This window comes from Oreochromis niloticus, linkage group LG8 (genome assembly GCF_001858045.2).
Source record: "Oreochromis niloticus isolate F11D_XX linkage group LG8, O_niloticus_UMD_NMBU, whole genome shotgun sequence".
In the NCBI taxonomy this organism is placed as follows: domain Eukaryota; kingdom Metazoa; phylum Chordata; class Actinopteri; order Cichliformes; family Cichlidae; genus Oreochromis; species Oreochromis niloticus.
Window position 1 is genome coordinate 25,080,208 of NC_031973.2, and position 26,447 is coordinate 25,106,654.

The 26,447-nt window shown below is 41.7% G+C and overlaps 3 protein-coding genes and 1 long non-coding RNA gene across 4 annotated transcripts; 1 reads left to right on the top strand and 3 right to left on the bottom strand.

Moving 5' to 3' along the window:
* Positions 1-2,321: 2,321 nt before the first annotated feature.
* Positions 2,322-4,916, bottom strand: LOC106098420 (uncharacterized). The gene is made up of 4 exons (XR_003221431.1): positions 4,766-4,916; positions 4,502-4,552; positions 3,999-4,076; positions 2,322-3,717 (listed from the first exon to the last, which is right to left on the bottom strand). It is a non-coding gene; the product is annotated as an uncharacterized LOC106098420 (long non-coding RNA).
* Positions 4,917-9,114: 4,198 nt separating this feature from the next.
* mrpl38 (mitochondrial ribosomal protein L38) lies at positions 9,115-13,990 on the bottom strand. The gene is made up of 9 exons (XM_003438670.4): positions 13,848-13,990; positions 12,594-12,782; positions 12,358-12,489; positions 12,072-12,274; positions 11,906-11,978; positions 11,719-11,764; positions 10,454-10,612; positions 9,510-9,646; positions 9,115-9,362 (listed from the first exon to the last, which is right to left on the bottom strand). The coding sequence occupies exons 1-9, from the start codon at positions 13,930-13,932 to the stop codon at positions 9,226-9,228; spliced, it is 1,161 nt and encodes a 386-aa protein (XP_003438718.1). The 5' UTR covers positions 13,933-13,990; the 3' UTR covers positions 9,115-9,225.
* A 252-nt stretch (positions 13,991-14,242) lies between these two features.
* Positions 14,243-20,536, top strand: trim65 (tripartite motif containing 65). The gene is made up of 8 exons (XM_003438669.5): positions 14,243-14,403; positions 14,791-15,242; positions 15,370-15,465; positions 15,604-15,834; positions 16,963-17,131; positions 17,223-17,312; positions 17,413-17,630; positions 17,889-20,536. Exons 2-8 carry the CDS (start codon positions 14,793-14,795, stop codon positions 18,195-18,197), a joined length of 1,563 nt encoding a protein of 520 aa, XP_003438717.2. The 5' UTR covers positions 14,243-14,403; positions 14,791-14,792; the 3' UTR covers positions 18,198-20,536.
* Positions 20,085-26,244, bottom strand: wbp2 (WW domain binding protein 2). Its single transcript, XM_003438668.5, has 8 exons — positions 26,001-26,244; positions 24,818-24,926; positions 24,498-24,633; positions 24,321-24,413; positions 24,087-24,233; positions 23,880-24,002; positions 22,969-23,045; positions 20,085-21,347 (listed from the first exon to the last, which is right to left on the bottom strand). Exons 1-8 carry the CDS (start codon positions 26,057-26,059, stop codon positions 21,300-21,302), a joined length of 792 nt encoding a protein of 263 aa, XP_003438716.1. The 5' UTR covers positions 26,060-26,244; the 3' UTR covers positions 20,085-21,299.
* Between the last annotated feature and the right edge of the window lie 203 nt (positions 26,245-26,447).

Consider the following 26,447-nt stretch of genomic DNA (forward strand, 5'->3'; position numbering starts at 1 on the left):
CGCTCAGTGTTAAGCGCTGCCCAATGTTAATCCAATATGTTGTACATGCTCTTAAAGCTTAAACTCTCCATCTCAGTTTCACATCCTTCGTGATGTACATTAATGAGAATTGTCTCACTGGCCAAGAAATAAAACTTATAATTGCAGTGTGAGGTATTTGGATGTTTGAAACATGCACAAGGTGCAGTGGGGATGATTTGAGCCACAAATATCAATCTATGACAGGAAAATGTAACAGTTCACTCAGTCTCAACACTGTCACCACTTTGTGTGACCTGACAAATTCACAAGTTTTCAGTGGTACAGCAGATGTTGGTGGTGTTATTGATGAAACCTGAATCGTTCTTACCCTGATAATAGTTTAAAGTATAAGCAGAGGTGGGAAGCAACAAAGTACAAACACTGTTACGGTACTTTAGTATTTTGTGATATCTTTCCTTTGAGTCCTTTTACTTTTACTCCCTACATTTTAACACATATCTGTACTTTCATGACTAACTTGTTACTTTAGGTTTAACCTGTTTAAGGGAAGTTTTTATGTCAAACACTGTATGCCTTCAAACATCAAGCTGATTGTAAATAGAGGGACCAATAAGTATAAGAAACAAAGTAACGAAAAATGCAAAACCATATACTTTATGCATCATTTATGGCACTATACTCAGTGTTTATAGTGGGCCAGAATGATCCAGAACTGCAATTTTGGTGCAGAAGTCCATAAGTTGTGGTCGGAGTACGTCAGCATCTAGATAGCACTGAGTTGAAATATAGCAAGTAATAGCAAACACACAAACTTGTTAGATAAGTAGTTTGTCACACAATGTGTCTGCTAAAGTTACAGCTGCTGTATGAGATAAAACTTAGCTCAGCAGCTTAGATGTCAACTTAGATGTTAACATAGGACCCTTTCTTTCATATAGCCTTCACAATTCTTGCATCCATTGAACTTGGGAGTTTTGGGAGAGTTTCTGCTTGAATTTCTTTCCAAGATGTCAGAATTGCCTCCAACAGCTCCTGTTTTCATGTGAACTGCCTCTCAATAGGGTTGAGGTCTAAGGTTAGGATGACGAGGTCAGTTATCCAGGGTTGCATGCCACTCATCAGTAAACAAGAATGTTTGAAAATTAATCTTCATGTGTTGGTTAGGGTTGGCTGAATGGTAGATTTATGCACAACTGCAAACCTGGAGGATCCTACACCTTGAGGTTCGTAGGACTCCAGACTCAACAGCAGCTTCAAATACCCATTTGCTGCATTTTAGCAGCTGCTCTCTTAATCTGATGAATTTGTCTGTTTTCCTCTCTGAATCAGACTAATTTCTTCACAGTACGATGATCACAGTTGAGTTTTTGTGAAATAGCGAATGTTTTCATACCATGTCCAAGGCATTGCACTGACACTTTTTGCAGCAGAGAGATCTTTTCCATATTGTTTGAAACCTGTGGCCTGCTGAATAAGGTGGAACAGCCTTCTTAAGCAGCTTTCCTTTAATTGGGCTCACTTGGTAACCTAATGATGACAGGTCTCTGAGACTGATATCCCAAGCCCTGACACAATACCATCCATGGGTTTAGCTAAAACAAAAAATTGAATGTTTGAAAGTAAAATCCTATTTGCATAATAATGTGGAACAGTTTAGATCTATGTTGTAAGTTTTTGTTTTTTTTAAGAAGGGGGGGGAAACAAATGGGTATACTGTTATTCAAAGTTTATCCTGCCAACTATTTTCATGCAATGTAAAGTATTGCATTATGATGGATGGGTACAGAACAGCTGTGCTGTTCATGATCAGTGTTGGTAATAGCAAGAGAGAAACCGACTGATAACTCACTGAATTTTACCTTTATATGAGCTGTAAGGTTCAGTACAAAGGCACTAAACAACACTATTGGTGCAGGTAGCAGGAATCATTTTGTGGTAGACTTTCGCCATCCTTTAGTGCACGCATAGTAAACAGGAATCGACACTTGGCTACTGAAGGTTGGTGGTTTCGTAGGTTAAAATGCATCTGCAAATTTAAGGATATGAAATTCCTTTAATAGAAACGAAATCTTTGACGTCTGTATCATTTTCACTTCTATACCAAAGACCAATGAGATTCCCACCTTTCCCTTTGATTCTTGGCTTGGAGTGAAAAAAGGGTTCTTGGAGTTTTGGCAAACTAGTTTTGTTAGTTTAAAACAAAAACGAAACAATGAAAACTGAACACCTACCTACTCAAATTACACCAATAATTTAATAGGGTTTGGATTACTTTTGAAACCGTTTAGTCATTGCCACAGTAAAGTCCCTTGATCACTACGACAAATAGGCAACATAAATTGAAGTTAAGCGCTTTATTCAAGGCAGAACAACGCAGGTATATGGATACACATTTTAGAGGCAATCTCAACTCATGCATGGTTCCTCAAAACTGTTCCCAACAATATTAAAGAACCCAGCAGTCTTCTTGCTATTGTGTCAGGACTGTGGAACTGGAATTAGTGTAGGATTCCAAGGCCAAAGTCAAGTCCTCCAGCACCAGCTTCAGTCGCTTCATATATATGCCGCCCGCCGTGGCGTTGGAGTCACTGTGCGCCGCCCCGTGGCGTGGAGTCACGTGCAGCCGCCCGCCGTGGCGTTGGAGTCACTGTGCAGGCCGCCCGCCGTGGCGTTGGAGTCACTGTGCAGGCCGCCCGCCGTGGCGTTGGAGTCACTGTGCAGGCCGCCCGCCGTGGCGTTGGAGTCACTGTGCAGGCCGCCCGCCGTGGCGTTGGAGTCACTGTGCAGGCCGCCCGCCGTGGCGTTGGAGTCACTGTGCAGGCCGCCCGCCGTGGCGTTGGAGTCACTGTGCAGGCCGCCCGCCGTGGCGTTGGAGTCACTGTGCAGGCCGCCCGCCGTGGCGTTGGAGTCACTGTGCAGGCCGCCCGCCGTGGCGTTGGAGTCACTGTGCAGGCCGCCCGCCGTGGCGTTGGAGTCACTGTGCAGGCCGCCCGCCGTGGCGTTGGAGTCACTGTGCAGGCCGCCCGCCGTGGCGTTGGAGTCACTGTGCAGGCCGCCCGCCGTGGCGTTGGAGTCACTGTGCAGGCCGCCCGCCGTGGCGTTGGAGTCACTGTGCAGGCCGCCCGCCGTGGCGTTGGAGTCACTGTGCAGGCCGCCCGCCGTGGCGTTGGAGTCACTGTGCAGGCCGCCCGCCGTGGCGTTGGAGTCACTGTGCAGGCCGCCCGCCGTGGCGTGGAGTCACTGTGCAGGCCGGGGGGGGGGGGGCCCGCCGTGGCGTTGGAGTCACTGTGCAGGCCGCCCGCCGTGGCGTTGGAGTCACTGTGCAGGCCGCCCGCCGTGGCGTTGGAGTCACTGTGCAGGCCGCCCGCCGTGGCGTTGGAGTCACTGTGCAGGCCGCCGCCGTGGCGTTGGAGTCACTGTGCAGGCCGCCCGCCGTGGCGTTGGAGTCACTGTGCAGGCCGCCCGCCGTGGCGTTGGAGTCACTGTGCAGGCCGCCCGCCGTGGCGTTGGAGTCACTGTGCAGGCCGCCCGCCGTGGCGTTGGAGTCACTGTGCAGGCCGCCCGCCGTGGCGTTGGAGTCACTGTGCAGGCCGCCCGCCGTGGCGTTGGAGTCACTGCTGTTAGTTTTCAGGGGGCGGGTTTCAGTTTTAACTTTGCTGGGCTTTTTCAAAGGCTGTTTAAATTTCAAGTTCTCAACTGATGCCTCAGTGTCCACTTCATTAGTTTCCTGTTGCACTGGAACAAAAAACAAAAAGGTCATCTTTAAGCTTTAGTCAAAACTGCACACAGTAATTGGTCCCAGACTTTGTGCCCTACAAGACTTTAACCATTTAGGTCACATGCAAGCATCCCTTTGCATAAATATCTACATTACATCAATGGACAATGTAGATAAGCATTTTTAAGTTCATGACAACATCATTGCTCTAACTACCGACCAAAGCCCTCATGCATGTGCCCCACACAATTGTACTGGCAAATACAACATAAACTACTTAAAACTGGATCTTGCTTACCTTCATCAACATTTTGACTCAATATTGACTGGAGCAGGGCGAGCGCTCTCTGTATAGAACCATCATTGGATCCAAGGCCTGTAAACAAAATTATTATACAAAAATGTTTAAAACCAAATATATACAAGAGGTTCTCAGGTTGGGGGGGGGGGGTGGGGGGTTTATACTACAACATTTAGCAGCTTTTAAAGGTTAAGAAATATCATCTTCATCCTAGTCTGTTAGCACTTAAACAGTAACAGGCACTGACATAAATGCATGTCTATTTAAATTATGACAGTGTGTGCTTTACATTTGTCTTTACACATAATTTAACCATTAAGTTCAAGTGTTGGCAACAACCCAATTCTAAACAATTTAAGCATTTTTCACTATCATTTTTCTTATTTAATAACTTCAAACGACATGATTGAGTGTAGCCTTGTCACAGAATACAAAAGATGGAAAACAAACAAAGTATGAGTTACAAGCCAGGGACCTGGCTCTATCACCAATCCCCTTACCTGTCTTTTCCCTCTGCAGCACTTCATCCCGTCTGTGATTTGATCCATTGACTGCAAAACAGGAGGAACATGTTTTACATTTGACATGTTTCTGTTGATTCTTTATGCTGTTTGATGCCAAAAGACATAATTTGCAGTAGCTAGGTGATATTTCAGGATCTTTACACCAGAAACCTTTAGCGGTATCAAGATCTTAGCTTATAAAAATCTACTCTTAAGTTAATTAACATAAATGTCAAATGAAGCAGAAAGAAACTACAAAACCTCTAGCAAGCCAAACAGTCAGCAGACAAAAAAGAATGGTCCAAACAGCTCCCATTGTTTCAGCAACCAAGCACAATTGGAAGTCACCTGTGAGGTTTAAAAAGGCCACAGCGCAGGTGTCACATCTGCAGCTCATCAGCTCTAATTATCTTGCTTTGGAAGAAAAAGAGGGGCAAAGACACACTCCACACCAGTTGCTGGCAGTAATGCACCATTCTGCTCTTTGCCAACCGCCAATAAATATTAAAAAAGAAGAACAGTCTCAAGGCTCAAGGCTCATAATAGATCGTACGGGGTTCAGTTTAACTATGAAGATTAATATAGAGCAATGTGGAAAATGCCAAGATAAAGAAACATGAGTTATTGAAATTTACCATTCATCTGAAAGGGATTAAAAAATGTGAAAACCACAAACTTTTGCAAATTTTCAAACATATGAGGGCATGTTGTACTTAAATAGTTTTATTTTTTGTCTTTTGTATCTTGCTGCAAGCCTTCACTCATCCATGCGGTTTGTATGAGCAGTTCTTGGTAAAGCTTAAACCATTGTTCTGATCAGACAGGCACACAACAGTTTTTAAACTAACTGCAATCCATCTAAACTGACAGTAAACAGACCTTTCACTTACACAAAGATGGGCAACTATAATTGATAAGTATATACAGGAAATACGAGTCATAGCTATAATCAGATTCTACAAGCTTTTGTGCCCCTCCCTCCCTTTTTCAATTCATTAACTATTCATTAACTATTGATGTATGTGGGGATCTGCCTAGCCCAGGAGCAGCTGTCAGTCCCCTCAAACCCTAAACCATCTCCCATTGTCTACTAGAAATGCTGTCAAACCTAAAATGAAGATGTGGAGCTATGTGATGTATTATATATGGTCTTTGACAAAGCAAAATATAAAGCAACACCAGTGCAGCTGAAAATTGCTTTATTTTTACAATCATGACATAAATATGGCAAACATTTTCCACATAGTTGTTGATGTTTTCTCAAATATGCATGTGTTTCATAACCAGTAGATTCCATAGTTGTGCTCTTTCCTGTCTCTGTATCTTTCCAGATAGCATAGGGGCTGCCAGTGAGAGTATTTGACACAGGTTCCCTCATGTCTGCAGGAGAAGATGCAGGAAAGCAGACCGTTAAACCCACATTACCAGCTGTCACAAAAATCCTGGCCCAACTTAGATGAACGCGTTAGAAAGATGTGCAAGTTCCAGCATGTATTGTGTTGTTTTTTTGCCATACCGTGACTAACTTAGTGTGTTGTGCAAGGTATCTGTCACAGATTGATTCCACTGGCATTGGAAGGCCAGACCCACAGGAGTCATGGTGAACTTTCTGGTACTTGCTGGTACTTTCTGTAGAAATCCACCGTCTTAAACGTGGGCTGCACCAACGAAAGGCTGTGTGGAGAGACGATACATGCTCAGTGTGTTTTTAGTTCTCACACAGTTTAACAGTTATGTGCCAACTCAATACATGTTTTAATCCGGGAGGTATTTAGAGTATTTGTGCTAAGTCGAGCTAAAGTCAACATGTCAAGACAACTGATTTCATTTTTTTTAGTAATATTCACAGAGGAGAGAGGTTATATTTAAACGTAAGGACTACTCTGCAAGATTTAATAAACTAAAAATGGAAAGCCGATCTGTAAAGTCCTTATTCGTAAATCAGATATTGCATCTGTATATGATGCAAGGTTCATTTTGACAGCAAATTTTCAATTTATTATGGTGATAGTCTTCTTTGACATTTAGTCATAATTTAGGTGTCTCGATTCTTTTAGTTTTGTCTAGTTTTAGAGGACCATACTGATCAGTGAAATTCACAATAATGTGAAGTTCTGTTTTTTCATATTGTGAAATGTCCTGAGAAACAAACTTTCTGTTATTCAAAGGTTTCATAAATCTACTTGGCAATTTAATTTAGGATAAACAGGTTAGTTTGCCCTGAAGTTACAGTAATGTATTTTGCTGGACTGGTGCGATATACACATTTTAGAAGCCATCTAAAGTCTTGCATGGTTCCTCAAAACTGTTCCCAACTTTTCCTGTCGTTGTGTCAGGGCTGTGGATACAGTCGAGTTTCAAGTGCAAGTTAGGTATCATTAGGCAACATGTCAGTTTAACGATCAGAGGTTGATGCTCACCCGAGGCATCTGTTTCATTTAGTTTATAGATGCTTCCCTTAGGTAGAAATATTATATGATGACCCACATTAATGAGTTAAACTGGAGAAATGTCTTAAAGACATAAATAACTAGATGATCTCTAATTTCCTGCTTCTTACTGAATGTATTACTCGGCCCTAAAATTCTAACCTGATATTTAAACCAGATTGCATCACCTTGGCCTTCAGCAGCACTATGAGGCCACGAAAAGTCTTATTGTTTTTTACCAGGATTTGCGAATGTTAAACAAATACGTAGGAATGCTTTATACCTCATAGTACCGTATGAGGTAATAGAGCACTTTGCTCTCTAATTGCAGGTTTACTGATGTTTCCCTGGATAGTAAAAAGTAGAATGGGAGGCAGAGCCTTCAGACTTTGCACCCCTTTTCTGTGGAATTATTTCCCAGTTTGGATTTGGGAGACAGACATCCTCTTTTAAGATTAGGCTGAAGACTTTCCCCTTTGAAAAAGGTTACATTTAGGATTGACCAGGTGACCCTGAATCCTCCCCTAGTTACACTGCAATAGGTGCACGCAGTGTTTCTTCTTCACTCAGCTCTTTTAACTTGCGTGTGTTTACTCCACTCTGCATTTGATGATTAGTTATTAATCTCTGTCTGTCTTCCACAGCATGTCTGTTATCCTGTCTTCTTTCTCTCTCCCCAACCAGTCACAGCAGATGGCCCCGCCCCTCCCTGAGCCTGGTTCTGCTGGAGGTTTCTTCCTGTTAAAAGGGAGTTTTTCCTTCCCACTGTCGCCACAGTGCTTGCTCATAGGGGGTCATATGATTGTTGGGTTTTTCTCTGTATGTATTATTGTAGGGTCTACCTTACAATATAAAGCACCTTGAGGTGACTGTTGTTGTGATTTGGCGCCGTATAAATAAAACTGAATTGAACTGAATTGAATTAAACCCCAACTGGTCACAGCACTGCCACCACCACCTCCTCTTTTTGTTTTCTCTTGCCTGCCTTGCCTTAGACATTATCATATTATACCACATATAATGTAATATCTGAAATAACACAAAAAGAAATGAATACACAAACAGATAAAAGATTCACATGAATAAGAGGAGCCTAGAGAGATTCTATATAGCTGTTCGTGCAAAAGCAAAATGTGTTCAGCACCACCATGCATTCAGATCACATTTCTGATTGCAAAAGCTACCAGACAGGACAACATTTTTTTTTTTAAAAGATGTCTGGTTCTGCCCTCTGTCTATTATTGTACAGGGTGGGCCATTTATATGGATACACCGTAATAACATGGGAATGGTTGGTGATATTAAAGTCCTGTTTGTAGCACATTAGTATATGTGAGGGGGCAAACTCCTCAAGATGGGTGGTGACCATGGTGGCCATTTAGAAGTCGGCCATCTTGGATACAACTTTTGTTTTTTCAATAGGAAGAGGGCCATGTGACACATCAAACTTATTGGTAATGTCACAAGAAAAACAATGGTGTGCTTGTTTCAACGTAACTTTATTCTTTCATGAGTTATTTACAAGTTTCTGACCACTTATAAAATGTGTTCAATGTGCTGCCCATTGTGTTGGATTGTCAATGCAACCCTCTTCTCCCACTCTTCACACACTGTTAGCAACACTGCAGGAGAAATGCCAGCACAGGCATCCAGTATCTGTAGTTTAAGAATTTACAATCAAATATGAGTCATAGTTAAAATAAGGTTTCTGAAAAGTTCTGACTCATCCGTGTGGTCTCTGGGGATTTTAACTCAGCAGTGCCATCTGCTGACATTTCTTCAGTATACGCTTCAGTATACACAAAATTAAGGATAATTACTCAAGATTATAGAGAGCAAGGCTTCATAATTGCAGCAATAAAAGTTTATAGTATCAAGTATGAATAAATGTATCTTTTTCTAGACGCTTTTAGACAAATTCTTGGTCTTTGACATGAATGTCTCATGGGCTTAAAACTATAAAAAGTAATAAATATTTGAGGCATAAAAATGTTACTTCTGTTACATTTTGACTTGACATGTACCTGCTTCTCATTGAGCTGTTAAATGTTGCTGACTTATATTTGGTGTTGCTGGCTAGAAAAATCCCTGCCAGATTATCATTAATAAAACGCTAAAAATTGATGTTTAGTGAGTATAAAATGTGCTTTTTTGGCAAAGGTAAATAAAATGCAGCCCCAGTCCAGCTGAAAATTGCTTTATTCTTACAATCCTGACATAAATATGGCAAACATAATTCCACATTGTCCATATTGTTGTTGCTGTTTCCTCAAATGTGCATGTGTCTGATAATCAGTATATTCCATAGGTGTGCTCTTTCCCGTCTCTGTATCTGTCCAGGTAGCGTAGGGGCTGCCGGTGAGGGTATTTGACCTGTGGGGGGTGGTACACTGGAGGCCTGATGAACTCAAACACGGGTTCCCTCATGTCTGCAGGAGAAGATGCAGGAAAGCAGACTGTTAAACTCACATTACCAGCTGTCACAAAAATCCTGGCCCAATTTAGATGAACACGTTAGATGCAGGAAACAAGTTCCAGCATGTATTGTGGTGTCTTTTTGCCACACCGTGACTCACTTAGGGTGTTGTGAAAGGTATTTGTCACAGATTGATCCCACTGACATTGGAAGAAGGCCAGACCCACAGGAGTCATGTTGTCCTGGTACTTTCTGTAGAAATCCACCGTCTTAAACGTGCGCTGCACCAGTGAAAGGCTGTGTGGAGAGACGGTACATGCTCAGTGTGTTTTTAGGTATCACACAGATTAACATTTATGTGCCAACTCAATACATATTTTTATCCAGAAGGTATTTAGAGTATTTGTGCTAAGTCGAGCTAAAGTCAACATGTCAAGACAATTGATTTTACTTATTTATTAAGGTTTGCGGTATACTAGGAGCGTCAGCCACTTGTCTGAAGCATATTTAATATGGCAGTTTTTGTGGTCTCCAATAACACGTGGTAATTCTGGTCCTATAGTGATTGTGCGATGCTAGTATTTCACAGAGAGAGAGAGATCTGTATCTCTATATCTCTAGCTATCTATCCATCCATCCACAACTTTCTTCATGCTGGTTGCCCCACAGAAACACAAGATTTGGTTTTAAATTTCCCTTCTCTGCTATGTGTCTGAGATGACCATGTTATCGATATGGTATATCACACTTAATGACATTTTAGAGCCAAGAGTAGAAAAAACACGAGGTAGCAGAGTGTTTATAGCAACCTGAAGCCTGAGAGTTTGGCTCACATGGGTTACTTGCACATAAAATGACCTCACAATTTGAATTGTGTTTAGTATATCCATCACTACAACAGCACATATACGCCAGGTTCGGGTGGTTCGGGAGGCAGTTGCTAATGCTACACTGAGATTAGTGTTATTCCTACCTACTGAGCACTACACGTTTCCTAGTCACAGGTATCTTGCTGTAACTTGCTGTTGGGATGGACTTTGTTATTGTTGTAATTCCATCCAAAAAGAATACATCATCCACCACTCTGTTTAGTGTACTACTCACCATGGCGAGGGCCTGATGTTTTCCTGGAAGTTGATGGGTCCATCCTGCTTGAAGAGCACGTAAATATAGCGATGGAAGCCTGTTCCTCTGGCAGGGAAGGGTGGCAGGTAGTGACACAGCTCCTCGCCAGCCTGGACTGCTGCGCCCGGTATGTTCCCCCTGCAGAGACATGGGTCATTCAAGGAATCCATGAATAACTCGAAACCAGATTTATTTAGCTTAGTGAATGGACTGTAATCTTTTTAGTGCCCATCCAGATGATCTGACCAATCAAAACATCTTACACTTCAAGTTAAGAGCAGTGAACGAAGCTCTGTTTTATTCCATTTCCTTTTTAGGGTTTGCCTTGCTGGGGAGCAAACAAATGCCCTACTTAATAGTTTGTCACCAGCTCCACCTTATGAGCCCCAGTCTTAGCATCGCCTGTGTTTCACCTTTGGCACTGATTTTTTTTTTTTTTTTTTTTTTTTAAATCTCTGAAAGTCTACTGGAGCGATGGAACACAATTTTTTCAAAAGACGCTCCATCATCTGGTGTTTAGTTTATGTTGGTGGAAAGCCGTTTCAAAATCTCTCACATGTATCACACCGAGTTGAGATCTGGTGACTAGGAGGACCAGAGCATATGAGCCTTTTCATTTTCATCCTCAAATCATTTAGTGGTCCTCAGTCCTGACAGAGACCACTCAAGTAAACACAGAAAGGTTTAACTGCAGGATAAAACTGATTACACAGAACAAACACATACCAATTTGACTGTGTGCTCAAGCAGACCCATACATGTGGAAAATACTAGTGTAAGAGGATAAAACTCCCTGCTCCCACAGCAGAACACAGCCACCAGATTCTCTTGCCGAAGGGGTTGTGCAGCAGTTGTATCCTCAGTTGGCCACAAGATGTCTCTTTTTTCATAAAAACTGTACTTAATACACTGATCAGAATCCTTTAATAATCAATAAGGAAATTATGTACTCGGATTATAAACTAGTTTTGACATCAAAATCTTACTCCTGTGAGACAAAGCTCTGTAAATGCGGCACTCTGCACCGTGAAGCTCACACAGTCAAATGAAGGAACTATAAGCACATATGTTTTGTGAAACTGGATGCTCATATTTAGTGGAAAACCTTATATTTTGGAAATTAGATCATTAAATTGATCTTCTTGACTTGGGAATTATCTGATTGCCCTTTTGAACCTCAGCATAACCACAGCATGGTCAACATATAGTTTTAAAGCTTATTTGACTGGTATGAGACTACTCACACAAGCCAGTGGACGTATTCTGCCTCGTTATCTTGAAGATGCTCATCTGAGGGGGGAAAAAATACTATTTAATTTGGACAGTCTGCAAAAGTAAAGAATCCATCAGTTATCTGTTTGGATTCATTTTTAAAAGTATTAAAGACAGCCAGTCATTCTTAAGACTGTCCACTGATCATTTTGTGTGTACCTGGACAGGTAAGCAGGAGGGTCCACAGGGAGCCCTCCTCTGCATTGAAGCTGATCTGTGGTGCCGTTGCTGCCTGGAGGACCACAAAGAACAGACAAAGAATATGGTGCAAGAAGATTTATAAAAGGTGTGGGGGGGGGGATAGAATCAAAATCTCTTAACGTACCTCAGTGGGTGTCAGTCGATTCCCATAGTGCACATGAGTGCCGTTATCCTGGCTGTAGCAGACCTTGAGTATAACCTGTGGTAGAAAATAAGCCATGGGGAAGAGATCTCTGAAGACCCCATAGTGGTCTGCAAGTCTTTTAACATGAAATGGCCCGGTTGTCTTCTCCCAAGTTTCCTGTACTTGATCCAGAGGGATCTTAACTGGTGGACAACAAGGAACCTGTTACCACAGGGTACCAAAACAGAGCAGCGGAAGAATTTGTTAGAAACTGATGTAAGCTTACACGTGCGTAGACGAGACGCCCTCTCCAGCTCGACGTTCTTCTTGTTCTCCTTCATCACCTGCCTCCTCTTCCTCACTTCTTTGGTCCTGCAGGGTTGATAGTAGGGCAGTCCAATGTCCACTCGCTCTGCGCCTTCAAACACAACAGAATTCTTTCATCCTATCTGGAGTTTTTACTGTTAAAAAATGAAATTTACGAGACATCATGTTGCCCCAATGTTCACTCCATCATCTCACCGTGCTCAGGGTTAGCTTTTTCCACATAGCTCCTGTAAGTCTTCCACCATACGTCCTTGTTCCTCGCCTCCGCCGCTTGCCTGAAGTAACGATTGTAGCTGCGATACTTCTCTACCGATGCCAGGTTTTTAACATCAATCTCTTCATTTGGCATCGGGCCCAAAGGAGGAACCCGTTTGCAGAGGAATGCTGGAAACATCCCAAACAGTTAGACACATCGGTTTAGAAAATGCTACATCTTTGCGCTGTTCTATTTCACCAAATTTGTATTCATTCCTGCAGCAAAGTATGGTTCTGTGCCTTTTGATTCTCAAAGCTACTGTGCCAAATTTCACAAATCTGAGTGTGGAGGTGGAAGAATCCATTACATTTTGATACAGAGCTGAATGACTTTGCCTACATCTGTGAAGTACACCAATGACTTTTGCAGAGGACTGTGCATCCTGAGTGCCCTTCTACTTTGTAAGCAAGGCTACGTAAAAACTACGGGCCAAATGTGAGGAAATGTGGTGGCGAGAAAGAACAAGAGCACGCATTCAAATCCCCTTCTTTAAAATTGAAAACAACGTCTTTAGGGTCTTGGCAGAGGATCAGACAAATGTCATGAAAAGTGAAGATCAAGTTAATTAACTGGGTGAAGAGCAGTGTAGTGCCTGTGGGGGAGTCAGACTTTGGAGCAAGATCACCCCTCATTTCTCTTTGTGTTATTTATCAGCTTGTGGCTGGTTTTAAAGCATGACTAAAAACTGCAAAACAAATGGAAATGTGCAAAGGACATTTTGCACTCCGAGTCAACTGTCAGTGAGTGATGAGTTCACTGTCTCGTACTTTACCCGTTTATTCTAAGGCAGATATCTTTGCACCTTTATAACTGTGGTTGTGAGTATTTACTGATAAATATGATAATCACTGGATAATTACACAACATACACAAAATTAAGGAAAAAAAAAAAGTAGCAGCTAATTTCCAGAAAATAATGTAACTGATGTATGAGCCGTTTAGCATTAAACGTGTTGACACTCTTACAACACCTCAGGTGTTTCACACCAATTTTTCCTGAGAAATGTTTAGCTTGACCAAATTTATTCGTCATATTTGTTTATGAGGTTTCTACCATGTCTGTAATCTGACAGCGTGTATCAGGGCTCTGCTGCAACTAATATAGCCTACCGAAATATTTTCTATATTTAAGACGTTCAGGAAGTATTTTAAAAATTGTCAAATATAGTTGGACTTAGTTAACCTTGCCATACCTGTCGTGACAAATGTCCTCGCATTATTGACCCCTAAATCTGTCCCGGTTCGTAAAGCAGCAGCACATACCGTGCGCAGCGCCATCTTGGAATGACTTTCCCCGCCCCTACTTTTTTCTTTTTTTTTTAATAGAATACGGTGGCCGAGAGGCAAAAAAAAAGAAAAGAAGACACTTAAAACTGAATATATGCAGTCACATACATTATAACATAAAAATTTAATACATAAAAAACATTGTAAGGATTTTTGAGGCGAATGTTTCAGCAAAAATCTATTCTACATTAATTAAACCAAAATCATTTGCTTTATTGTGCAAACAATAAAGCAAATGAGAGACATAAATTAAGTAGTATTGTCCTGGAAAGTTCACAGTGGAACAGTGTTACAGTTTGTCTCATAGCATACAAAATACAAAATATATGGTTCTTTTTTTTTTTAATTTCATTGGTTTGTTGAAAGCACGTGAAGGCGTTCCTTTTTGCGTCATACGTCATCCGGAACGCTTCATCTAGCGATATTCATACAGTGTTCTGCATGAATGTATCTGTTTACGTGGTAAGAATTTTTTTTTTTCTTTTGGTACAGTATCTTGCTGGTGAGCGTGTAATGGTGCTCCGTTTTAAGATAATATAATTTGACCATTGTAATATTTTGACGAGTATTCGTTTGTAACAGTCCGAGCTAACGTTGAATGACTTGAAAGCATGCTAACGCTGGCTAACATTAGCTTTTCCGTTCACTTGTGTGGTAGCTGACATTAGAATTTGGGACTGCTGCTTTCCTACTCGCCTGTTATTTTTCCCTATAAATGTTAAGGCAGTTCATAAAGAATATTTTCCTGCCCAAAAATAAAATACATTTTTAAATAAACGAAATGAAGTTGTTTGTCTTGAAAGATGTCATATTATGGCTAACCTCAGCCTTTTTTGTTTCCCTCTACAGAGATGTCTGCCATGTCTTCAGAGATGGAGTCTCAGAATGCAAACCTAAACTGTTCCATTTGCCTGGAGTTCTTCCGGTATCCTGTAACCATCCCCTGCGGTCACACCTTCTGTAAAAACTGCATCAGCAAGCACTGGGACATTAAGAGCCAGTCTGACATTGGCCCTCAGTGCCCCATCTGCAATGAGGAGTTCAAAACTAGACCTGTCTTGAGGCGTAATGTGTCCTTGTCGGTCCTGGCAGAGACTGCAAACAGCGCGGGCCCCTCATGTAAGGATCCTCTGGTGAGAGGAGGTGAAGGGGCCAGAGCCATGCTGCTGTGCGAGCACCATAAAAAGCCTTTGGTTTATTACTGCAGGCAGGACAAAAAGTCTGTGTGCAACGAATGTGAAAAGTCAGAGTGCGTGAACCATGAAAGGGTCATATTGGAGGAAGAAAGGGAAACTCAAGAGGTATACAAACACAAAGCCTCTGCAGATTTTTAACTGGGAGTGGATTATAGATGATGATTATCACATATTTGTATGACTGTGAAAGAGTAAAGGATTTTTTTCTTGATTTGATATGTTTTCATTACAGCTGCTGCTGGAAAGGAAGAATACAGATGTGGGGAAACTGCTTGAAGAGACGCAGAAAAGTATAAATGACTTGGCTGAGAATATCAATCAAGCTAAGGTAAACTCTCACTTTAAGCCTTTGTAAATGCTTCAGAAAAGGAGGCTTTTAAGTATAAAAGAAATCAATCAGAAATCTAAAGCGTTTGCCCAAATGAACCCAAGCAACTATTTTACCGAGCATATTTTAAATTAACAGGTAACTCTTGAGCAGACGTCAGCCTGGGTGAACGCCAAGTTTTCTAACCTGATGAAAATCCTGTCTGAGAAGCAGGAGGCAACAGCGCTTTTTATTGAGGTCCAAAAGCAGGCAGCCCTCACGGAGGCGGAGACACGACTAACCGAACTCAGTGAGCGCTTCCGCCTGCTCAGAGAGCGCCAAGACCAAATTGCGGCACTACATAACCTCCCTGATACTGACCTCATCAGGGTTTGTATTCCTGCCTTTACACATTTGGGAAGGGGAGGATTTGTTGCTTTATGTTGGTTCATTTTATAGTCCCAGTAGTTCGTGAAGGTAAGTATGTGCAGGTTGCTGTTTCATGTAACATGCACAAGTGGATGCGAAGAGCTTTCAGCAAGCTTCCTGCTGCTGGATGGCTGCACAAGCATTTTTTTTAAATATCGAAATGTGGGCTTAATTAAACAACACGAGACTGGTATCTGCTCAGTCACAGAAAACCTCAGTGTTTCGCTTCTTTCCTCTACAAAGTTTATCAGAGTTGTGGCCCAGGCCTTGCCACGCTTTTCCTATGAGCCACGTAAAAAGCAGATTGAGTGTCACAAGTAGCGCAGAGAGAATAAAGCAACTGAAATGAAAGATGTCTATTGCAATAATAGATTTATTCAAATGAGTATCCATGCAGATGATCGCTGAGCCATAGACCATAAATAAAAGCTGGAATTGCCTCCCAGAGTACAGCGAGTGCGAAAGTTTCTTGTAGTCCTCATTCTTTCTAAAGGCCAGCAGGTGGCGGCTTCACTGGCTGCAAAGAGACATCTGGGAAAATTAATGTTTACTTTATTTGTTATCTCATTAAGAACTTTTCACATATGTTTATTTTGTCAGATTTTAGTTCCAGGCCAGTGAATGCACCATGATGTTTATTTTGTACGTTTTTGCTCTCGATCTGTCTGGTTTAAAAGGCACAGAGAAAATATTCAACTCTCAGCTTCACAGCAATGCTTTCCTGACCTGTGGGTAACATCACAATGGCGTCTTTTACATATCGACAGTGTGTGGGCCAGACAAGTAGAGGCATTATTTGAGGCAGCTAGGGCAAGACTTGCACAGTTTAACAGAAACGATGCCTGAAATCTAATAACCACAAATTCTAGGAGTACACTGTAGAGGATCCAGACATACGTCATAATGCAGTGAATGGCAGGTGATTTTGAATTGTCATTCGAATTGAGTTTTTATTTCATTTAACAATTGCATACACATCTTAATCTCACTGTTTCAGTTGTGCCTTTAAGGTCAAACCAAAGTAATTAATCAGATATTGAAACTTTTGCCTATTCATTAAAGTGCTGCCTGAAATCCACGTCTTCACAGGAATCATCGCACATAGAAGTCCCCCGCTTCAAGGACATTTCCACAGATGTGACTTCGACCCTGCAGGATCGATTAAACGGCGTCACCGACATCCTCTCCCGAGTGTCTAAGCTGGTGTCTGAAGACTTGGAGAAAGCTGTGACCACCACTGTGGGTCATGACAGAGAAGGTAACCTGCCGCTAGGAAAGATGAAGCATGTTAGCTTGATCCGCCTTCAGACGGTCCTCATGTGTTCTCATGCATTGTCTTTGGTTTCCAGGTTCTCCTCAGGACAAGAGGCCAGTACTCGCTGTGGTTCCCAGCCCTGCTGCTCCGTGCCACCCTGTTGGGAAGGAGGGCCTCAGTGCTTGTGAGTTCTAAGAGACATTTTATAACTAAGGACCTCTAAGACTTTTCTGGATCACCATTCCAGCTTTAATCTGCCGGATTCATTTTCTTCCTTCTTACAGACCGATGCTCTCTGACCTTTGACCCACGGACAGCCAATGGGCATCTAGTTCTTTCCCAGGAGAATCGCAGGGCTGAGCACTTGACATCAGGGCCACGCGCTGTCCCCGCACATGAAGCCCGCTTTGATCACACCTGGCAGGTGCTCTGCTTTCAGGGATTCAAACACGGACAGCACTACTGGGAACTGGAGGTGTCCAAGCCTTGGGCCTACCTCGGGGTAAGGATATCATAATGCTGTGTACACTGTGGCTTTGTGACACATCGCTTTGTAGCAGGTCGCTAATGGGGACATTCTGGGTCTTGCCTAGTAAATCGTTACATGGACCTGCTCAATAGTAGATCTACTCTGATGTGTCTAATCAGTCGAGAATGTTTCAACAGATTTTCCTAAAGTGTTATACAGGGATTCATTGTTCCCACAGAGATGGCCACAGCATGCTAATGTTTCCCTTGTTCTGCGTATCCTCCTCTCCAGGTAACCTACGAGAGCATCCCCAGGAAGGAGAAGGGCAAGAGATGCATGGTGGGAATGAATGAACTGTCCTGGAGCCTGCAACTGGACGAGCACCAGCTTAGCGCCTGGCACAATGGCCGTCGGGAGACCATCCCCGGCAACTCCCATCACAGCCGCATCGGCATGCTGCTGGACTACGAGGCGGGTACGCTTACCTACTACGGAGACGGGCAGACCAGGCTGTACGCCTTCCACTGTGCCTTCACCCAGGAGCTGTTTCCTGCCTGCTGGATAGGAGAGGGGGTCAGCATCACCCTCTGCTCTTCATGAGCAGACTTGTAAAAGAACAAGTGGAATTCTAGGAATACTATGAATCATGGCCACAATCTGACTTGACATAAAGGACCCCCTCCTCCCGCCTCCAAACAATCTAGGAGCTTCTTTTAAATTCACTTTTCTCTTCTGGGACGACTGCCTTCCTACATTGTTTTTAGTAGAAGAACTGACTGACTGGGATTTTCTTTCCTCTAACATGTTTGCCATTTGGTTTTGCATTGTCACTTACCACGATGTTGCTAAGGAAACAGTTTATATGCATACATAATGTGCTTTTAAAAGGATTTACAGTTTTAGTTCACACTAATTCATTTTTTAACATGTGATAAATAATGTTCGTGTGTCCTATTTCAGGTAGGGGAAAAAGACAGTTACATTTCAGTGGGTCACACTTTTGAACTTTCATTACCTAAAATCATTTTTAGTTTTCCATTTTAAGATGGTGAGCACCCACAAAAGGTGTTCAAGCTTAGAGGAAAATGACTTCTCATGAGACACTGAACTCTGCATACATGCTGGATTATGTCTTTAATTAGGGCACACCCATGTTGAAACAAATGTTCTTTTTTCCAAAATAGCATTACAATATATGCTGTGTGATTAGTAAAAAGATACTTACTGAGGTGGAGGTGAATGCATCAGTAATACTGTGTTGTGTTTCTGTGCCAGCACAGGACGACAACTGAACGCACTCGGTCTTACACATATGTCAGATTTGAGTGTTCATGACTCTGCCCTAAAGAAATGCACTTAAGGCTACATGAGAAGGTGGATGAAACTCCAGTATTTGAAGTTTCTTATAGGTTGGCGAGGACCTGTTACGCTCATTCTATTTGAAAAACATGAATTAACTCTAAGGGAAATTTATGATTCTTTTTACCAAATGTGAAGATCGATATTGTCAAAGTTCAATTAAAGCATTATTTTAGTAGATTCACCTATTGTATCAATTTGAATATCTCGAGTGACTTCACTCATGAGTTATCGCTTTCATAAAGTTTTCAGGAAACTGGACTTTGACCTTGAGGTCGGGGTTACCGAGACAGAAACCAACAGAAAAGTGTAATGGGTCCACTTTTGTAGCTTTATGTTCATCATACAGAGTGAATTGTATCACATGGAAACTGATGAATATCTGCCTGTGCCACAGCATATGTCCACATACAAATGAAAACAGCAAATGTAAAGGGGATGCTTGGAAAAAAAATTCAAGGCTCAGATGTTTAGGGTAAATATTGTACTCATACATGTCCAAACTTTTCATTGTGTTTTCTGATAACTTTCACATGTATGCTGAGCTCATTCTACAGAAGTATGTGAGCTACTGTAGGTGAAACAAAAATGTCGCAGGCTGTAGCGTTACTACTGAGAACACAACTGAAAATCGAAGGCCGCGTTATCACATTGCGATCTGATCATGACTGTGCAAACAAATGGTGCTGACTGCTGACAGTGCTGAGCTGGAATCTGATGTATTGTACTGGTGTGTGCATTTTTTGGGGGCAGATAATTTTTAGATTATGAGGGTTTACAAATCTTAGCTGAGAACTTTTAGCACATTTAAAGTGGGTTACTGCTGTGAATTTGCACAAGTTTTCTGAAGATAAGGAACAGCTGAGGAAAAGCACATTTGGCTGTTTTGGCCTAATGATTGGGGGAAAACTTTGTCACTCTTCCTGCTGACTGTTGCATATGTTTGTTAGAACTGCTAATGCACTATAATGTGGACTATTAAAACTTGTGATAGCAATACTCTGCTGAAATAAAGACAGACACTTCTGAATTCTTTATTAAAATCCAGTCCAATGCATACATGCATCAGTTGAGCTCATGCCTTGTTTTCTTACTCGAGTTGGTAATTATTCAATAAATTAGTTTCAATTAAATACAGAGCTTTATTTTTATTTTACACACAGCCATGACGGAGCATACAGGAACCCGATGCATAGCATTCTAAAAGTGCAAAGAATCAGCCGCAGATGTGCCACAGATACAGTATATAGATTAGAGACCGCAGAGGAAGGAAGAATAGAAGATGAGATACTCAGATTGGACCTCAAACTGAAGAGTAATGATCACGACCACAGAAAGCAGAAACAGAAGAGTTCAGTGATGGTTCTGTTTGTGTATGTAATGTTAAAAATGTAGTGAAGATGAAAGCAGGCTGATGATGAGTCTGACCGTGCGTCTTCTCTAACGTCTGGAAGCGTAATAAAATAGGAAGTGACATCATTGGGTGACTGCTCTGCTCTTGCAACATTATAAAGATAATCCCTCCTGGCAGTCGGTCCCTCCAAAAGCCCAGCCGTCCTCTCCCCCGCTCTGATCCAGGATCAGGGATTGGCTGCTGTGGCTCAACGCCGCTCTAATCTTTGTGGTCCGCTTGTCGGCCAAAACACGTCAAAGCAGGTAGCGCCACCCTGCGACCCGCTCGTTAAAAAAGCTAGTTTTTCTTTAGGTTAGTGTTCTTGATAAAATAATGTTATTTTTTTTTTAAGTCTACATATTAAAAGCCTGTACACACAAATAATAGAAAAATAAAAGACTGCGTTCATTTCGCCTCTGGACAGGTTAGCAAAGTATTTACTATCATTTATCTGAGTCTAGTTTTATAGACAGTCACAGGACATCATAAGCACAGCTGAAGTTAAGGTTGCTGCACGATTCTGGGGAGGCTTCCAAGGCAAGAAATACTAAAATAGCTCATCAGGTTACAAGGTTTTAATCAAAAAAGCCCTCAAAACCACTCCAAACACTTTGGCCTGAACAATCTGTTCTTCCTCAGAGATTGCTACCAACACTTCTTCTTTGCTACTTTACATCACGTAAAGGTGCATTTGAAGAGAATGAAGCTGATTACAATATATGAGTCGTTACAAGGAATGCAGGCTGAGGCGGGAAAGCAATAGGATGACTTTAAGGTTAGATCAAAATGGAGATGAGCTGGAAGGAGATTAGGATGAAAAAATGGATAAACTTGGGGGGAAAAAAGAACATACTGGCCCTCCTACTGTCCGGTTAATGTAAGAGAAATAATGAGATCCAGCGGGATGGAGGACAGAGGACAAGGAGGAATGAGGGAGACATTAAGCAGGTCTACTGGTTCTTCTTGTCTTCTGGAGGAGAGTAGGGAGGAGGCTTGTCCTGGAAAGATAAGATAAGATAAGATAAGATAAGACAAACTTTATTAGTCCCACGCATGGGAAATTTGTTTTGTTACAGCAGTGGACAGTGCAAAGTTGCATAAAAAAATTAGAGAAAAACACTGGTATAAGATATCAATAAGATACTGTACACAATAGAATAAAATAAAATAAAATACTATATGCAATCGAATAAAATAGAATACAAATGCTATATACAATTGAGTATAATAAAACAATGCCAGATGACGATGTTTTGAGCATGTGAAAGTTGGTGCCATGTAAGCAGGAGAGTAGGAACACACAGTGGTCTTGGATTACTGACATACACAGACTGAAGCTGTGGTAAACAACTGGCTTTTAACCCCATAAAATGTGGTTTTATCAGTGACTTTCACTTGCTGTAACACCTTAACCATGTCATCCACCGATGCTGTTACTGCATAGCTGCTAGCATCAGTGACTGTGTCACAGCAAAGTAGAGAGAAAATAAATAAACACTGGCTGACCTTCTGCAGACTGATGCAGGTAGGGATGTTTCTGATGTTAATGGCTGATGGCCAATGCCTGTGCTGATTATTTTGCTGTTATTATGGATTTGTTGTCATTCATTGCTCTGTTTTTGTGTCAGGGGACAACACGAAATGTTACCTATGCAAAATATCTGACCTGATTTCTTTCACACTGAAAAAAAATTGATGTGATAACATATTGGTTATTCATCATTAAATGCCATTTTAACTGCCAATAGGCTGATATCTGTCAACTACATCGCTACATTTCAGTGTTTTACATTAACCGTAGCACTGAAACAAATTACACATTTCTCCAAAGTGGTGAAGACGGCTGCACGGAGGGCATCTCCTGTCTGAAGCTGTTGTCCAGACAGTAGATGCCCTTCTTGTTGCATGTTGAAGCTCTACTTGGAACCTTGTTAAGATCCAATCATGCAAAATATGATTTTTTAAGCGTCTTAAACTTTGATCAGGACTGTAGCATCACACAGTTGCTGGAGATCTGCTGTCTGCACATTAATGATATGAATCTCACATTCCACCACATCCCAAAACAAGACATTTTCACCCACAGAACTGCTCACTGGACCTTTTCTCTTTTTTGCTTCTTTCTCTGTAAACCTTAGAAATGGTTGTAAAGGAAATCACAAATTTCCAACCCAAAAACAAAAAAATGCTAGTGTGGCTCTATGAAAAAAAAAAAAACAGTGATATAAGTGAGATGCAGACAATACTCTCACCATGATTTTTTTTCTACACTTGGAAAATTAATCTGACTCGATGCCCCAGCTTAAATTTACCAATACGTTTAAATATCATGCAAATACACTGTGCTAAAATACTCTCCTCTGTATGCAAAAAGGCCCTCACTTTTCAAATTACACACCAAATGAGTTTATTTTGGATCTGCAGTCACTGTTAGTACAGCAATACTAGCAATGACTACAAACAAACAGATGACAAATGGAAAGGAAACACAGCTCAATTCAATGAGAAATGGAAATTCAAACAGACTGTCTCACAGCCACTGTAAGAAAATCATTGACAAGATTTACACTGTCATTTAAAAAAAAAACTTGTATAGCAGAAACATGAAGGGCAGCTCACCTGCGGCAGGTACACATGTGTAGGGGGCAGCGTGGCACAGCTGGCACTCGCTGCTGCTTCAGCGGCTTTGGCCTCCGCTGGGAAAGCGAGTGAGACAAAGGAGGGGGTCATTAATTAAACATGGGTCTTACTAATAACCCCTGGGACATATGAGATGAGAGGTGCTAAACGAGCTGCAGGTACGATGGTCGGTGCATTTGAGAGAGAAAAGAACGGCAGTTTAGAATCTCCCTGACTTGCAGATAGCATTTTTCCAGCGGGAAGTGTTTTAAATATTTTGGAGATCTGACATTAGCTTATCTTTAACCTTAAATTCCTTAGTACAAAGTCTCTGTGAGGCTGAATTAAGCTCATGTGATATCAGTGCAGTGCATTCATTGTTAGAAAGCAGGCAACATGTTGCAGTTCCCACTGCAACACTAAGTACTTCCAATAATGTACTGTATGCATCGCTTCAAATATCTTGAGGGGAAAAAAACTATCCACACTTTCAAAACAAATTACTTTTCTTAGTTTTCAATTTAAAGTTTACCTGTAATAATTCAATAAAGGAGGATATTTTTAAAAACAATCTATATACCACTAAAAAAAATATCCTAAAGACAAAAATGTTTTCCACAGCAGATATTTGACTTGGTGTGGCAGGAAAAGCAAAAATGTAACAAAAGACATTTCATTAACATTATACTGGGTCTGTATAATGTTTGCACATTTATGAAATGACAAAGGTATTCTATTCTTTTCTAACAAGACCTGTGTAAGCAGATCTGTTCCAACATGATATAGAAATGGTAAAGTATAAAATAGACTAACGAACACGTGCAGAAATTCAGCCTCCCTTTTTTCTGTTAGCATGGTGTTTTTATTTAGGCTGTAGCTGAAGTCAGAGCTTCTCTACTGGAGATTTTCACCTGCTGCTGAGGAGGGGAGGTCTGGATCATGTGGTGGCTGCTGACCCAGAGGAGCAGAATAAGGAGGTGGAGGTATGTATGCTGCAGAGGCATCAAACGCTGGAGGAGTGGCGTAGAATCCATCTGGAGTCCGAGAACAGAGAGTTGCAGTTTAGTTTTCACTTTCACGAGATGTGGAGCTAAGCTGAGGACAATTCTGAAAACTACCTGGAGGAGGAGGGTTAGGGTAGGAGTAGCCGGGCGGAGGTCCTGCTGGGTACATTCCATTAGCAGGGGGAGGTGGGTAAGCGTAGGCCCCATTAGCCATGTAGGGGCATCCACCAAAGCCAGCGGTTACAGGCTGACCTCTGGATGCTGAAAATGTGAGGCAGTAAATCGATTAATAAGTCCATAAAATATCAGGAACTGTAGTATTTCATGTGTTCTGCTTTGTTAACATACCCTGAGCTGCAACCTGCAACATGTACTGGCCAAACTCTATGGCTCCTCCAGCAGCAAAGATGAGCTTGAAAGTAGCACTGCCCTCCCAGCCACCTCCAAGAGATATTCAAGAGAGGGCTTAGAGACACAAGATGCTGCATGATCTATTACAGCATAACGAGGAAAAGGTACACCTACCTCCAGGCTCTGCATTGACTGTGCCCTTGATGTAATTGGCTCCCAGGACAGGCTGTTTGATCTCACAGCCCTTCATCAGGTAGAAAGGCATCATAAAAGACTGCAGTGCATCCCGCCCTTTAGCCAGGAAGATCACCTGGGATTAAAAGAAGAAACAGCATCATCTCAGCTTCTCCCAAACTAATCTTAAAGCTTAGTAATTAGAATGATAGAGTTCTGCTCTTCTGCTCTGCTAGTACTTGATGCGAATTGTGGCATCATTATGGCAGCACAAGGCTTCGTCTAAACAAAGAGGAAGACTTGGTGGTGTTGTCACTCACCCTGTATGGAGTCAGGTAGATGCTGCCCTTCTTGCTCTTTCTGAAGGCTTCGGGCAGCCTTTCCGTGTCACAAAAAACAAGCTCCACATTGTCATGATTCATCAGCACACTAGATCCAAAAACAGAAAGGAGACACTAGAACCAGCTGATTGTAGGAACCAGAATTTTGTGAACTTTTCAACATTTTTTGTGTGCATCAAAAAAAAATCAGCAATGTTTGTATGAGCATGTGACCTACTTTCATCTTAAAAGCTTAAAATTAGATCACTGGGTTATTGTGCAACTGTCCATTGCCTTTAGTACAAAGTAGTATAGGCAGAGGATTAACATGCCATCTAGTGACAGAGCTTACTACAGGTTCCGGGTTAGCTCTAATGGGTTTATCATTACACTGCAGCATGTTCTAGAAAAATCTGGCCATTATTTTGACTCGTGCTAATAAACAAAACAAATATTTTAGCACAGAGGCCAGGCCAGAGTGCAGACTGAAGGCTATGCAGCTATTGCACTGCAATATATGCTCAGCTATTCCTGCAATGAGGAGAAATAACGTTTTATCCTCGATAAATTAGACTTATTATAACATTTAAAAACCACTAAACATTTATGTAATCCTAGTCTGCGGTGATGATATAACAGGCTGAAGGGCCATATTTCGGCTAAGAGTCCGAGACCGGGTTCTGTAAGATGCGACGCGAATATTAGATTAGAAAATATGACGTTGAAATAATTAATATAGCCATGCTAGTCGTGAAGCACTCAGAGGTTTATTTTGTATCGCCTTGCATTGATTAGGAGCAGCTCTTCAATTCGGACTATATGATATAAAAGGCTCTTTGTAAAAAAAAAAGATACTGTAGTCAAAAATGAAAGCAAAACGATTATTTCACGGTGTTCGGCAAAGGCTTTTATACATATGTTTGTTTAAAAAAAATAAGCTACCAAATGCTAAAAGTTAGAATTTCAGTGCAGCGTTTACTGTGTGGCAGGTGTGTCTGTGTGTATTAACCGAATAATAATGTTGTATTTGCAGTGCAGCTGATATGTAAACTATCTCCATGAAACGTCAGAGCCACATTATTTTTGAATGAGTCTGGTGTGACGCTCGTCCCAAAGAGCGGGTATAACTTATCTGTGGCTGGTTAACTGTAACGCCTAGCTAACAGCTGCTAACTAACGTTACCTTTCACTGTTGTTGATGATGACACCACCGGACTCCGAGTGATTCTGGTTCAGAGTCATGTCGACGGCCCTCCAGATTGTATGCAAAAAATGAGATACTGTTTTATTCAGTCAGGAAAACGTATCCAAAGGCCTCTCTGGATCCTCGGTGTCTTCCCTCCGCGCGGATAACGGTTGTTGTGATACAGAGCCTGCTGAGGTTACCGCACCTGCCCTTCCGCCATACGTGTGAAACGCCCACGGCGTGACGTCACGCCCCTTTAAAAAGTCGGCTTTTCAAAACATTCAGTTCGATATTAAATATTTCTTTAATAAATTTACTATCAAATGTCTATGACTGAATGACGTTTGAATGAGCGACACGAGCTGATATAACAGGAGAAAGTTCTACAAGGTTCTACCAATTGCAATATAGCTTCTAATAATAGTAATAATGCCAGAAAATCAT

Coding starts and splice junctions, on each gene's coding strand:
- mrpl38 (XM_003438670.4), bottom strand. CDS start 13,932: ATGGCGCTGCGCACGGTATGTGCTGCTGCTTTACGAACCGGGACAGAT. Junction 12,490..12,593: donor AAAAGCTAACCCTGAGCACG/GTGAGATGATGG, acceptor TTGTGTTTGAAG/GCGCAGAGCGAGTGGACATT. Junction 9,647..10,453: donor AACATCAGGCCCTCGCCATG/GTGAGTAGTACA, acceptor CTCTCCACACAG/CCTTTCACTGGTGCAGCGCA.
- trim65 (XM_003438669.5), top strand. CDS start 14,793: ATGTCTGCCATGTCTTCAGAGATGGAGTCTCAGAATGCAAACCTAAAC. Junction 15,466..15,603: donor AGAATATCAATCAAGCTAAG/GTAAACTCTCAC, acceptor TTAAATTAACAG/GTAACTCTTGAGCAGACGTC. Junction 17,631..17,888: donor AGCCTTGGGCCTACCTCGGG/GTAAGGATATCA, acceptor CCTCCTCTCCAG/GTAACCTACGAGAGCATCCC.
- wbp2 (XM_003438668.5), bottom strand. CDS start 26,059: ATGACTCTGAACCAGAATCACTCGGAGTCCGGTGGTGTCATCATCAAC. Junction 24,634..24,817: donor TCTACCTGACTCCATACAGG/GTGAGTGACAAC, acceptor TTTTAATCCCAG/GTGATCTTCCTGGCTAAAGG. Junction 23,046..23,879: donor CCTCCCCTCCTCAGCAGCAG/GTGAAAATCTCC, acceptor TCGCTTTCCCAG/CGGAGGCCAAAGCCGCTGAA.